Here is a 14,485-nt window from a genome sequence, read left to right as displayed (position 1 = left end):
TGGTGTTAGCACAATTGCAGACTCAAGCACACTCTCACAGGGATCTTGTGTTGAATCATCTAAACAGCCTGGGCTTATGCACGAATTTCCAGAAGAGTGTTTTAATTCCCTCTCAATGGAAACCTTTCTGGGAATAGACTTGGACTCTCGTGCGATGACAGCGGAACTATCTCTCCCGCGCGCTCAGTCTATCGAGTCATGCGTGCGTCGCTTCAAAGTGGGTCGCACAGTGACAGTGAGTTTGTGCCTCAGACTTTTAGGTCTAATGGCAGCGGCATCCTCTGTAATCCGTCTGGGATTACTTCACATGCGCCCTTTTCAGTGGTGGACGAAAAGTCGGAACATTTCACCCAGTTGTCTTCCGCATCGGACGATTTTGTTGACACGGAGGTGTGTTACGTCAATAAAACAGTGGATGTCAACCGAATTCCTTCTAGCCGGAGTTCGGCTGGGGATTTGTGCATCCCGAGAGACTGTCACGACGGACGCGTCTTTGACCGTTTGGGGAGCTGTTTGTCAAAGGCGCCCAGCTCATGGAGTGCGGACAGCGACACAACACAGTTAGCATATAAACAAGTTGGAATTAATGACGGTTTTTCTAACTCTCCAGTACTTCTCGAATCTGCTGATCGGCCGTCATGTACTGCTCAGGTCAGACAATGTTGCGGTTGTATCGTATCTGAATCACCAAGGAGGATTACGCTCTCGCCCCCTGTGCAGGCTGGCGAGAAATATTCTTCTTTGGTCTCAGAACAGATTTCTGTCGATCAGAGCGGTTCAGGTTCCCGGACGTTTAAACTTCAGCGCGGATTTGCTATCCAGGCAGACTCTGGAGCAGGGGGAATGGAGGCTGCACCCGCAAACGGTGAGCCTATTACGGCAGATTTTTGGAGAAGCTAGTATGGACTTATTCGTGTCGAGCATGACTACGCATTGGCCACTGGGGTTCTCCCTATGCCCTCCATCGCCCCAAGGCTTGGATGCGTTAGCTCACAACTGGCCAAGAACCAGCTTGTATGCTTTTCCCCCGATTCATCTAATTCCAGCGGTGTTATCCAGGATACAGCTGGACAGAGTGGAGCAGCTGCTGCTGGTGGCTCCGTGGTGGCCCACACAGCTGTGGTTTGAGGACCTGATCAGTCTGTTAGCAGGCTCTCCATGGGAGATTCCCCTCAAGCAGGATCTACTATCGCAAGCACAGGGAATGATTTGGCACCCAAGGCCAGATCTATGGAGGCTGTGGGCGTGGCCTCTCAGCGGGGCGAGTTAGTATGTCCCGCTCTTTCTGTTGAAACCACCGAGACTATAATGAATTCTAGAGCAGCTTCTACGAGATGCTTGTATGCTTTCAAATGGAAACTGTTTACGACCTGGTGTGGAATTTGTAATATGGATCCAGTTTACTGCCCAGTGGCTTCAGTACAAGAGTTCCTTCAGTACCGTTTCTCCGACGGAGTAATGCCAGCCACTCTGAAAGTTTACGTGGCAGCCATTTCAGCTTACCATGTATATATAGATGGTGCTTCAGTGGGCCGTCATCTGCTGGTTTCTCGTTTTATACAGGGTGTGCGACGGCTGAGGCCTTTCCGCCCTGTGCGAATTCCTTCATGGGATTTATCCATTGTGTTGCAAAGTTTATCAGGGCATCCATTTGAACCCTTGGAAACTATACCGGATAAAATCCTGACTCTAAAGACAGTTCTTCTTTTGGCTTTATCATCCCTCAAGAGAGTTGGGGATTTACAGGCTCTTTCTTTTTCACCCTCGTGCATGGAATTTGCACCAGGCTCTGTGAAGGTATTGCTGCGACCGAGGCCTAATTATGTCCCTAAGGTCGCTTCTAACCCTTTTCGTTTTCAACAAGTGGTCTTGGAGGCCTTACCCCCTGCAGAGGCGGAGTCAGGAGATCTGAGTCTTTGCCCTGTCAGAGCGCTAAAGACTTATGTTAACCTAACAGCCCCATGGCTTGAGTCTGACCAGCTGTTTGTCTGTTTCGGACATAAGAATAAAGGCCATGCTGTCACAAAACAGCGCATGTCCCATTGGCTGGTGGAGGCAATATCTTTAGCCTATGAGGCACGCGGACTCGCTTTGCCCTTAGGAGTTAGAGCTCATTCCACGAGAGCAGTGGCTTCTTCACAAGCTTTTCTCAGTGGATCTTCTATGGATGATATCTGTGCTGCGGCAAGATGGTCCTCACTGAGCACTTTTATCAAGTTTTACAGTCTCGATGTGACGATGGCTCCTGGCTCCCGGGTTCTCTCCGCTTGAGCAGATGCTTCCTTGGATCCCAGCTATCAGGTACGTCAGGCGTTATGGTATAGGGTTCCCATTAGGTGACGTCACCGCAGCATCGAAGTGACCTATGAAAGGGAACATCTCGGTTACGTATGTAACCACGGTTCCCTGAATAGGGAACGAGATGCTACGGTCCCGGCCGTTCCATACCTTGATAGCATTCTTCTTCTTCAGTTCATGAAATCTGGTATATACCCAGGTATATAATGCATACACATGCGTGGGGTGGTGCCAAGCGCTATTTGGCTAATAGGATTGGCAGGATGGTATAGGGCTTCAGACATTAGTCACACCGAGGGGTGTTCCCATACGGTGACGTCACCGCAGCATCTCGTTCCCTATTCGGGGGAACCGTGGTTACATACATAACCGAGATGTTACACATTCAACTGTGCTACAACTGCAAGCATGATGCTAAATTACTTGGAACACTGACTAGTGGCAACAAACATCCTGCCACAAAGTCACTGACAGTGTAAACTAGAAAACAGATAACCAACTTCTGGAAAAAGCAGCACTATACACATTTTAGAAAAAATACTACTTACTACTTACGGTTATTTTAAAATGTATCCAGTGTTTTTCATCATTTACAAAGCCCTTTGTGTTGCCTATATAACATTTATATAATATTTTTGGTCACACCAATGAAAAAATATATATTATTTGCAACGGGTAAAGACATTACATAATTGCAGCAGCAAAGCACTGAATGCGCAAAAAGTGTTTCAACATGAACCTGAAATACAAGAAAATCTGTTATACTGTTTACCCTGGTTCACCTGCAGCTAAACTGTACCTTCACATACACTTCACATACACTTTAATCTTCAAATCTTCAAATTTAACATAAGAATGTTAAATGAATCTCCAGTTTAAAAGCCAGTGATATGACGATACTATGCAAAACCGCACAATCTGTGGTGTTTTCTAAATGAGCTATCGATTGACTTTGCCTGGTTTATGGCAGCTCGACTGTGCTGGTTTGATTAAAATGCCTGCCTTCCCCTGCTGTAAATAGAAGCCTCGTCGCTTAAAGGTAATTTTGAGTATTATGTGCGTCAACATTTTGTATTAAATCTGGTTTGGTACGTGTTGCCGAACAGGTCATATGTTCATTGCGTTTTCCACGCTGAGAAAACCTCTAATCGAATTGCACTGGATGATAAATAATTAGCTTGTGCTAGCTGTATGTGCGTTGTGTTAAATGGTTGGAACTGATGCACGAAATGATCCGAGATGAGAAGTCTGTTTTTGGTCCATATCACCGCACAGCATTATAGAGTCCAGTAGTGATACTCGTTAAAATAAATGATTATGCATGGATTCATGTAGCCAAGTTTTTTAATAGAATGAGAAATGTTTAACGATAGAAGTAAACGAATCGCTTGTCAGTTGTACAGTGAGATGTAAACAATACCTTTTTTTAAAAAAACAATCGCTATACTTCCTGATAAAAAAAAAACCTCATACTGTAGTTGCTACTTTAAAATCATCATCATAATAATAAAATAATAAAGGTGAATACATGATTATTTCAAGCAGCGTAAGAAGCATTTAGAGTCTTTTTTTAATTTTGATTTATTTTGTTTTTTTTTTCTAACTGTGATCTTATGGGTAATACAAATTTACTAATAAATGTTACTTGTGTAATACTATTTAATGAAGTTATATTTGTAGTTACTATTTTGGTAACCATGGTTAATGTAAATAGGTAACTACATCTCTACATTTAATTTTTAATAAAGAATATTTAATCTGTATGCGAAAAGTTTTTTTTATTTTAGGTAAGTTGGATTTTTTTGAAGGAACTAGTCTAAACTTATCATGTTTGTCTAGGTGCCAGGAGGAGTTTCCAGCCATGGAGAAGACCGCACCAGACACAGAAAAGAAGACAAACACTGACACTGTTTCAAAAGAGTGTCTGGAGGAAGGCTTGGATAAAGACCTGGATGACGCTGACTGTAAATATACCAAAGACAGAGTTTAGATGATAAACTGTGCTTAAGGGCTAGAATACACAACTCGGCTTTTGCCTCATTTTAGAAAGTCAGCCAGTGTGCAGATACTGAGCAGTACTGACAGATTTAACAGAAAGTCGCATAGTGTATAATTATCTGCAGGATATCAAACATGTTTGACGTCTGGAGTGTTTTTAGAACACATTGTTCTCATTCACCATGCATCTGTGTTTCTTTGTTATTTTGTTGTGTTTAGAATAACCTGGAAGTCTATGTAGTATGTGATCATCAGTCATTTATTGTATGAGGCCTTTTTTATATGCTGTCTGTATTAAACCTCATGTTATACTAAAAACATGAGGAATTGAACTTTTATTCTAGGGTGAATTATTCCTTTAAAATCACTGACACTTAATTTTTTAATCAGCAGTAATTACTTTATATTACAGTCTAGAAAACACAATGCATTTTCTTTAGGAAAAACAGGCATCATAACAATATGCAATATTATTATTATTTTTTTTTTAACAGTAGGCAACCATAGTTGTGAGTTTTGTGGGAGCAGTTTTGAATCCAGGCGAGGTCTTTCCAGTCATGCACGGTATCATCTCAGGCAGCTGGGAGTGGCTGTGTCCGAAAGCAGTGGAGCTCCTATAGACCTCCTGTACCAGCTAATGAAAGAAAGAGGTGGAACTCTACCCAAGCTCAAAAAACAGCTCAGCCCTGTTAAAAAATACAAAACAAAGTCCCCCAAGCTCAAAAAAAAGGACTCTGGGCCCAAACTGAAGATTAAAATATCCAACCTTGTAAAGAAAAAATATGCCCTTTCCTCGTCTTCCCCCATTGCTGTAAAGGGATCAGCAGCATCCGGTCGCTCTTCTTCACCTTTCGCTGTAGGGAAGCCTCGTAAAGCATCTTCAAAGAAGACTACAGTGTCCACTCCATCTTCAGCTCTGTCTCTTCGTAAGGATGTGGAATTCAGGCTCAGTGATGGCAGTCCGTCTACCTCCCTCTCACTGGCCTCAGCCAAGCCCCTCTGGGCCCCTCAGGAAACAGATGCCCCACTCAATTTAGGTAACCATATTAAAAATGTTTTGGTATGTGGCTTGGAAGTAGGATACATAAAAAATATATTAAAAAAAAACTTTGACCAGCTAATTTTACCACTTTATAAAGCAAGCTAGTTAAAATGATGAAGCAGTTCTTTGCTTGTAACATTCCAGCTAATTTTTAAATGTGTTTTGTGCTTTTTCAGCAGAAACTATGATGAATTCTACAGTGAGGGATGACGTCCATGTATGTGAATTATGTGGAGCGTGGTATGAGACCCGTAAAGGTCTCTCCAGCCATGCACGGGCCCACCTGCGGCAGTTTGGTGTGAATTTGGACTCTAAAGGTGCTCCCATAGACTTGCTTCATGAATTTATTCAGAGCGAAGACTTCAAGGAAAAGGCCAGTGCTTGGCAGCTGGAAGGCCCGGGTTTTGAGGAATACACATCACCTTCCTCCACTCCTTCCACCTCGTCAGCCATCAGCAAAAATCCCCGTCTTACTCCTCTGTCATTTAATGGGCTGACATCCATTCCTCTAACACCTCCCTCTAGCAAAAAGAAGATTATTTCTCATGACTTTGCAAGAAACTTGCCCCTCAGCGACAAAGTAGAGTTTAAATCCCCTCCTTCAGCCAAAAAGCACAAGGTTTCACTTGATGTTTCAGGGAACATGTCACTCAGTAGCCAAATAGAATTGAAATCACCTCCCTCAGAATTGATATCGTCTCCCCCAAACAAAAAGCAGAAGATTTCTACAGATGTTTCAGAGGAATTGCCTTTCGGCGAGAAAACAGAATTGAAAACACCTCCCTCGGTGAAGAAGCAGAAGATTTCTACAGATGTTTCGGCAAGCTCGCCCCTTGGTAAACAAGCAGAATTTAAATCACCCTCTTCGAGGGGAAAATTGCAATTATTGACTTTATTCGTTTAATTTTAGTTTTGAAGAATGTTTGAATACCATATTTTCCGGACTATAGATGGTTTCATCGGGCGCACGCGCCTGGACCTAAGTTAACTTCCGGTCTGTGTTGTGTATATCGGTCTGGCTGCAGTGCCTTCTACAAACGCAGTTAAAGCCAAGGTGATGAGTAAACTGAAGTTGGGCTTAGGTGGTTTTGCTGCGGGATGTGTTTCCTATACATTTATTTATTTTTGGAGACTCGCCACAATTTTAAAACTGATCGATTTTCAAAAAGTCTTCGTTAAATGAACACGAGTAACGTAACATTACGTAACGTACTGCACGTTTAATAATAATAATAATTCCTTACATTTATGTTTAAATATCAAAACGAGGCACGGGTGTTTTTATATCGCTGTATTTCTGAAGGAGGGCTTGCATGTTATATGCCTGATAAAGCCGCGTGTAATCGTACCAGCTCTGCTTCGTTTACAGCTGTTACTGGGGAAACCTCTATTTCTCGCGCTTTGTGTATGCTTTAAAACATCTCCTGCTGGCAAAGAATGAATTTGCATTTTCATAAAGTCCGCCTGATCCACGCAGCAAACATATTTTGTTTGTTATCAAAAAATATCTACTCTAGAGGGACTTGGCTGTTGTTATTGATTCTATTTGGAGTCTACCGGAAGTTAAGTTAGGTCCACAAAAGCGCTCACGCGCATTAACGTTTGTTTATGTTGATGCCGTTGAAACCGTCTATAAGTCACACTTTTTTTCATAGTTTGGCTGGTCCAGCGACTTTTTTAGTCAGGTGCGACTTATCAAAATTAATTTGACATGAACCGAGGGAAATGAACCAAGAGAAAACATTACCGTCTACAGCCGCGAGAGGACGCTCTATACTGCTCAGTGCTCCTGTAGTCTATCACTGAGCAGCATAGAGTGCCCTCTCCAGCTGGAGACAGTAATGTTTTCTCTTGGTTCTTGGTTCTAAATGAATGCGACTTATAGTCCAGTGCGTGACGTATTTTTGGACTGGTGCGACTTATAGACCGAAAAATACGGTACCTTGAATTTGTGTGGACCTAGGGGTTTATGATCATTTATATGAAAACACAGTTATGGAAAACAAGGAAAACAGGGCATTTTAAAAGTATGAAATTATTAAGTAATTGAAATTACTTAATCTATGGTAAATATGAATATTTTTGCAAAGTCTTTTTGAATGCTGTCTTAAATCTTAAAAAGTCTTTCCAGTCAAGAAAATCAGGAAAGTCATTAGTCAAAAAAAGTGTGGGAACTTGGTTCTAAAAGTCGTTTTAACAGAGAAAAATCTTACCAACCTCTGTTGAACAGTATTGTGTCTAATATACATCCAATATACAGTTAACCTTAAGTTTCATCACAGTGGTCATTAAGGCCTGATTTTACATCAAATAACCAACAAACCAACTGTCTTTGGTCAGTCTTTAACTATCAAATCAGATACAAAAAATGGGTCCTCCTGACATACTTTTTTCTTTTTTTTATAACAAAGGCGAGTCATCTAAAGATGTCAGCTGTGAGTTCTGTCACGAGAAGTTTAAGAAGAGTCAGAGCCTGGCCAGTCATGCCCGCTATCACCTGCGTCAGATGGGCATCACCGAGTGGTCCATCCACGGGTCTCCCTTAGCTACTCTGCGAGAGGTCATGGCCCAGCGTGGTAGTTCTGTGGGATGTCTCAGTCCCCCGTCTCTACCCTCGCTGACCCCACTTGTATCCCCTCCTGCACCCCCTCTCCTCTCATCCCCTAAACCCATTACCCAGCCTTCCTCTCCTCTTCCTGTTCCTCAAAAAGTTCCAAAGGCCAAGAAAGGCTTCAGGACTGTGATCCCAAAACCAAAGGATGAGCCTGTGGAAGTTGATATCTCTATCATAGAGTCTCCTAAGCCACAAAGCACTCCCACCAGCGCTTTGTCACCTCTATCTGATTCCAGCATCGTTAGATCGCCTGTGATTGGTGAGTAAAAATTAGTGTTACTTCTGTTCTTCTTTTTATCATCTCCACAAATTCTTGCAGTTAATTCAGCTGACGCCAGGTAATATGTGGATTAGATACTTAAAAACCAGTCTTAAGTGTTTCCATTGATGTATGGTTTATCATAATCTGAAAATATTTGGCCGAGAAAAAACTATTTGAAAAACTGGAATCTGAGGGTGCAAAAAAATCTAAATACTGAGAAAAACTCCTTTGAATTTGTCCAAATGAATCATTAGCAATGCATATTACTAATCAAAAATTATGTTTTGATATATTTACAGTAAGAAATTTACAAAATATCTTCATGGACCATGATCTTTACTTAATATCCTAATGATTTTTGGCATAAAAGAAAAATCTATAATTTTGACACATACAATGTTTTTCTTTTCTTTTTTTCTTTTTTTGGCTATTGCTATAAATATATCCCAGCATCTTAAGACTGGCTTTGTGGTCCAGGGTCACATATTTAAACTTTCTGTAGATTTTTCAACCTTAGGTGTGCTATTAATTTATAATTGAATTAAAGGTATACATTTAAGAAATTAAAGTTTGAAAAACAACAATAAGTACGTAATTGTACCTGATGCAGTAACATTTTAGCATAGATTGCAAGAAAGCAGTATTGTCTTTAAAAAGTCTTAAACGTACCTTCATAAAACCTGCAGAAACTGTAACTATCACTTCTGTTTATGATGACTTCTGTCTGCTTTTCACAGCCCCAAAGCCCGAGAAGCAGGAGCCCAAACCGTTTGTATGCTGCGATTACTGTGGCGAGATGTTTGATACTCGTAAAGCCCTGTCCTGTCACGCACGTGGTCACTTACGGCAGCTGGGAGCAAGGTGGTCCCTGAAAGTCCCACCCATAGAAGCCCTGTATGAGCTCATGAGGAGGGAGGGCACTGAGCGGGCATCCCAAATCAAATCTGAACCTGCATGGCAGTGGAAAAAACCATCCTCACCTCAGACGTCATCTCTGTCACCTGGGGAAAAAGAGAGACCTGCCTCAGACAGCATGACTACAGGTACATGCACGATTTATAACCTCCCAAAAATGCACAAAAACTTGATCTGCACCAGTGATCATATTTTTTAAGCCCTCTAAATTATTAACATGATCAAAGCTTTGCTGAAAATGCTTGTCATCTGTTAGTTTATACTTTATCAAGTAAAAAACCTTTTACTATAATTCTAAACATGTCCACCTTGTGAAATCTTTAATGGTTTTTATAAAGGAGACCTAAAATAACCATTTGTAATATTTCAAGATAAACACTAGGCTTCAGAATACCTTTCAGAAAAAAATGATCAAGGTTAAAATGTATCAAATATGGTATATCAGGCTTTTGCAGATGGTTTATAAGTGCATTTCTCAATTATTAAAAGTCCATTTGTATTTGATTTTACATATAGGCAGAATAAGGGCAAACTGACCAAAGCTGACTCCATCTAAACGTTATTCTGAAAGTTGGTGCAGTGTCTACTTTGATGTCTTGTGTTCTTCACTCTCTACTCTTTCTGCTGAAGGCTGCAATGCCACCTGTGAACTCTGCGGCTTTGATTTTGAGAATCGAAAGGCACTGGCCAGCCACGCAAGAGCCCACCTGAGGCAGCAGAGAGTGGATTGGAAGGTCATCGGCTCTCCTATTGAGACCCTGGCGGCCTGGATGAAGAGTGAGCCGGGGAAGGTAGCAGAGCTCCAGAAAAGCTACATGAGGGGGCATTTGCCTCTTGTTAAGAAGGTGATTCCAGATGAAACTGTCGGCTTAATATCATTTAAATATGTTTTTCTTATTTTTTTTAGGAAAGTGTTCTGAATTGTTAGAAGCATAAACTTCACTAAAGTTTGCTAGAATTACACTTAAAACATGAAAAATGTGTAAGATATATTAAACAAGATTTATAATAAAATGTTAATATCTTAGCTCATTTTACTTTTCGGGTATATGTAAACTTTATCTCAAATAATGCATTCAAAATCTCTACACTGTTTTCACATTCCAGGCTCGTTTGGACCTGAAAAATGTTTTTATGTAACAGTCATAACTTCATATTTTTCAACTCAAACCATATTGTATCTGATCAGCAGCTTCTCGTCAATGAGTGAAAATTTGAATTGAATTACCATATTATTACTAAAACTGAGAAATTCTTTGAAATTCTTAACTGCACATGAACCACACCAAAACAATTATGCAAAATATACGTTTTTTTTTTTTTTTTTCGTAGAGAATATTATTTGAACATATTGTATGAAACCTTGTTATTTATTTTAACAAATAATCAAAACAAATATTTTCAGACAAAAGTGTGTTACTTGCATAAGCTTGCACTTTCAAATAAAAAAGATAAAGTTTTAGTTTTTGTGCAGCAGTGGTTTTTCAGTAAGAATACGTATTCATATTTATCAACAAAATGCAGTGTGTAAGATATGGGGAATAGGCAAAACAATTTTTACACCAGTAATAATTATGGTTACATATCTTTAAAAACAATTATTAAAAAAACTGAAATAAATATAAATTAAATAAATGTGAATTTTGAAGCATTTCTTAAAGCATTTACTAAGGATGTTGAGATTTATTTATTATTTTTCTGGAAAATACTGATCCTACTGTTACTACAAAAATACTGATTATTTTGTTTTATTTTGCAGTATTTGTTTTTCTTTATAAAATTCATATAAACAGAGTTGTCAGCAACTTCTTGTATCGTTGATATTCACAAAATGTTTCTTTGTCTCCCTCTGTTGTAGGCCTCTAGAAGAACTCCATACTCTTCCTCCAACTCTGAGTCCATCCGTCTTCCTCACAAAGGTTCATCAGCTGCTCGAGACTCTGTAGCTCGGCTGCAGGTATCCCAGTTTTCCAAAGCAACTAGAGAGGGCAAAGCAGGGATGAGCCACTCCTCCTCATCACACAAGAAACGGCCTTTATCAGTTGAACGATCCTCTAACAGCCTGATCCAGAGCCCCACAGCCCACAGTGAACTGAACGTTCGTTCACCTCGAGGTAAGGCCTACATATGGATTTCTTGTTTGAACAAAAGCTTCACATTAGTATTAACTGATTTTAAACCAATGAAGAACATTAATATGTATAGTAAGAATCACTGTCCTTGTTTTAGGCTGTGAACGGCGTCCTCCAAAGCATTTGTCTCACTCTGAGAGTGTATCTGGGAAAACGGAACTTTCAAAGCCTTCTCGGGCTGGAAACATTCCATCCTTGGTGCCAAGACCACCAGAGACCAGCCTAGTAAAAATAGTAGGAAAAATGTACTCCCTTAAGTGCAGGTGAGTTCAAACCACTAATCAGATTTTGCTCAGAGAGAAGCAGCTTCAATCAGGTCCTGACTCCTGATCCAGTTCCACTCTGCTGTCTACACCTCAGGATTTTGTAGGTCAGGGGTTTGCAAACATTTAGACATTGAAGCCCAAAGTATGCTTTGGTATTAAGTGTATGCCAGTGGATGCATACAGTGCCTCACAATATGCACAGAATTCATAACTGTAGTTTAAAGAGTCCAGACATTTATATCATGCAAAACACAGATGCTGGACAAAGATGAATCTTTCTAGTGCACGTGTTGACTGTCTATGTTAATGCGCACTATGTTTTGTTTGGCTTATGTTTGACCGTGCACATACCCATAAAAATATGTATTTATAAATATAAGGGATATTTACTCAATTACATATTCACTTATCCTACACCTGTATTATTTTTTCTTCTGTTGATGATAAAAAAGCTTTTGGTAACCAAACTATTAACACTAGCTATAATTGTCAAGTCCATGGCTACTGTCAACAGTTTGGTCACCAACATTCTTCAAAATACCTTTTGTGATTTTTATTTTTTATAACAGTTTAAACAGTTTTTTGGTAAAAGTTCATAAATCCCTTATATGTCCCGAGCAGTTTAGCTGCCCACTTTCCTTCAAAAAACATCCTTCAGATCCTGCACATTCTTAGCTTTTCCAGCATCTTCTGCATATTTGAACCCTTTTCAACAGTGATGGTATGTGATTGAGATCCATCTTTTCAATCAGAGGACAATTGAAGGACTCGTACACAACTAATACAAACTATTTTTTGAGTACAGTGATTTGTCTTGTAGGAAACAAGTATCGAACATGCTTCTGAAGGGCAGTACTAAAAAAAAGAAAGAAAAAAAAAATATTTTTTTCATTTTACTAATCTATAAGCTTTTATAAAGTTTACAGCAGTGCCTGTGCTCTTGGCATTTAAGGATGTAAAAGTGGTGTCATATTGCATTCATTGAAGAGTAGAAGAGTGATCAATCATCTGTGCATTGATAGGTTTTGTGAGGAGATTTTCCGAGGGCCGCTCTCCATTCAGGAGGATTGGGTCATGCACCTACAGCAGCACATCCTCAAGCTGAAGAAGGATTCAGTCTCAAGCTCATCATCTCAGCCTCCTCTCAGTCACAGTGAAGCACCGCTGCTCGTTGGCCCTCAGGCTGTCTAAATGCTCTTTCTGCTGTGGTCTTTCTTGTAAAAATTATGCAATTGCACTACTCTGACTTTTTAAAGACATGCTTAGCTTTGTTGACCATGGCATTTCTTACCGGTCAAGTGTTGTCCAGTGGATTTGAATGTATTTTACATTGTTGTATTTCACTGTTTATAATGTGTTGCCACATTTTGCCAGTTTTCTTGATTAACAAGATTTCAAACCTGTTGTTTTATATTGTACTTAAAGTGTTTAGTTTTAAATAAGGTTTTATTGTTTTATGAACAAAATTGTGTAGACCAGCGTTCGGTCTTTGAGATGAAGTTATTGTTCTCACTTTTTATTATGGTGCTTAGAATTCTGAAGACCGTGCTTCTCTCGTGAGTGAATGGGCTGATTTTTCAATGCCAAAAAAAATCCAATAAAAGAGATTTCTACAGATTTTAATTTCTGTGTATTTTCAGGATTTTTCCAGTTTTAAGCAGTAACCAGCACTTCTTCTCTGCAGGCCTTCTCAAGTGATCCCAGCATTAAATGAAACTTGAATATGTCTTGTTTTTACTAACACGTTTTTGAGGAGTTTTTTTTTATTCTATTACATGTTCTTGTGTATTTGTCTTTGTAAAACACTGTGCCAGTGTCTGATTGGAGTGAAGGCTGTTTTATACTCCAACAATAGATATTAAGATATGAAGAATCATATAGATTTCCATATACATTATTTCTCATGTGATATGTGAGGTTCTTATTTTTTCTTGGTCTCAGGCTTTGCAAGGTTTTGAATCAAACTGTCAATGACAAGCTGTAGTCCTTGCAAAACCATTTAATTAATTGCAGTATTGAGACAACTTTGTATACCTGCATTTGATAACCAATTAAAAAAGACTTTGAATCTATTTATTGCTTGGATGGTCATTTCTAGGCTACTATGCAGTAAGCTTTTGTGGCCATCATCTTAAAAACACTGTTGAACTCTAAGCACAATCAATTCAGCATATGACTCGTATCTCTTGTGTCAGAGACATAATAAGACCGTGCTATTCCCAGAGCTGCTCTCCCTTTCTGCTTCGTGGCTGTTTTAAACTCTTAAGGTCTGCTAATGTTATATTCCTGTGTAAATGAAACCCTCCTGTTCCAAGAGTATGGTCTATTTCTTGCAATGAGAAGTCTGTGCAAACCAGCTGTGCTGAGAGGACTTTTATGGACCGACAACTTTATAGAGCTCTTACATGAATAAAGGATCCTTTCAGAGAGCAAACGTGGATGGTGAAAATGAGCACTTGTGGAACAGACTGTTCTGTTAGGACTGAATTATTATGTACTTAACATATGCTATGGTTCTGATTGGAGAGTGTCTGATTTATACAAGCTGCTATTTTGTGCTGTATATTCTCATCATGACTCACTACTAATATGATATGTTAACAGGATACAGTTATATTAGACAGACTTTGCTTAGTGTGTAATGCAAAATACTTAAAGGGTTAGTTCACGCAGAAATGGAAAATTAGGCTGTGTTTTACTCCTCCCCAAGACATCCTATGACTTTCTTCTTTCAGACAAATCCAGTCGTAGATGTACTAAAACAATTTCTGTGATCTTTCAAGCTCTATCATTGTAGCCAGCGGTTGTTGCATTGCTTCAGTCCAAAAGACGTTAAGTAAAGAGCGCCCATCCATAAAAAAAAAAAAGTGTTTCACACGGCTCCAGGGGGTGAACAAAGGCCTCCTGTGGCAAACCAATGCATTTTTGTAAGAAAAATATCCATATTCAAAACGTATT

The 14,485-nt window shown here is 39.6% G+C and overlaps 1 protein-coding gene across 3 annotated transcripts; it reads left to right on the top strand.

Annotated features, from left to right (window-relative positions):
- Positions 1-3,185: 3,185 nt before the first annotated feature.
- LOC128016117 (protein Wiz) lies at positions 3,186-13,599 on the top strand. 3 transcript variants are annotated; one of them, XM_052600516.1, is made up of 10 exons: positions 3,186-3,337; positions 4,138-4,262; positions 4,791-5,333; positions 5,518-6,174; positions 7,750-8,211; positions 8,952-9,257; positions 9,760-9,974; positions 10,988-11,243; positions 11,359-11,524; positions 12,550-13,599. In XM_052600516.1, the coding sequence occupies exons 2-10, from the start codon at positions 4,160-4,162 to the stop codon at positions 12,716-12,718; spliced, it is 2,877 nt and encodes a 958-aa protein (XP_052456476.1). In that variant the 5' UTR covers positions 3,186-3,337; positions 4,138-4,159; the 3' UTR covers positions 12,719-13,599. The 3 variants fall into 3 exon arrangements, with proteins under 3 accessions (XP_052456476.1, XP_052456473.1, XP_052456474.1); XM_052600513.1 differs by having other exon boundaries at positions 5,515-6,174; XM_052600514.1 differs by lacking the exon at positions 3,186-3,337 and adding an exon at positions 3,404-3,818 and having other exon boundaries at positions 5,515-6,174.
- Positions 13,600-14,485: the final 886 nt, after the last annotated feature.

Source organism: Carassius gibelio, chromosome A6 (assembly GCF_023724105.1).
Source record: "Carassius gibelio isolate Cgi1373 ecotype wild population from Czech Republic chromosome A6, carGib1.2-hapl.c, whole genome shotgun sequence".
NCBI lineage: Eukaryota > Metazoa > Chordata > Actinopteri > Cypriniformes > Cyprinidae > Carassius > Carassius gibelio.
This window is presented reverse-complemented; position numbering and strand designations above follow the sequence as displayed.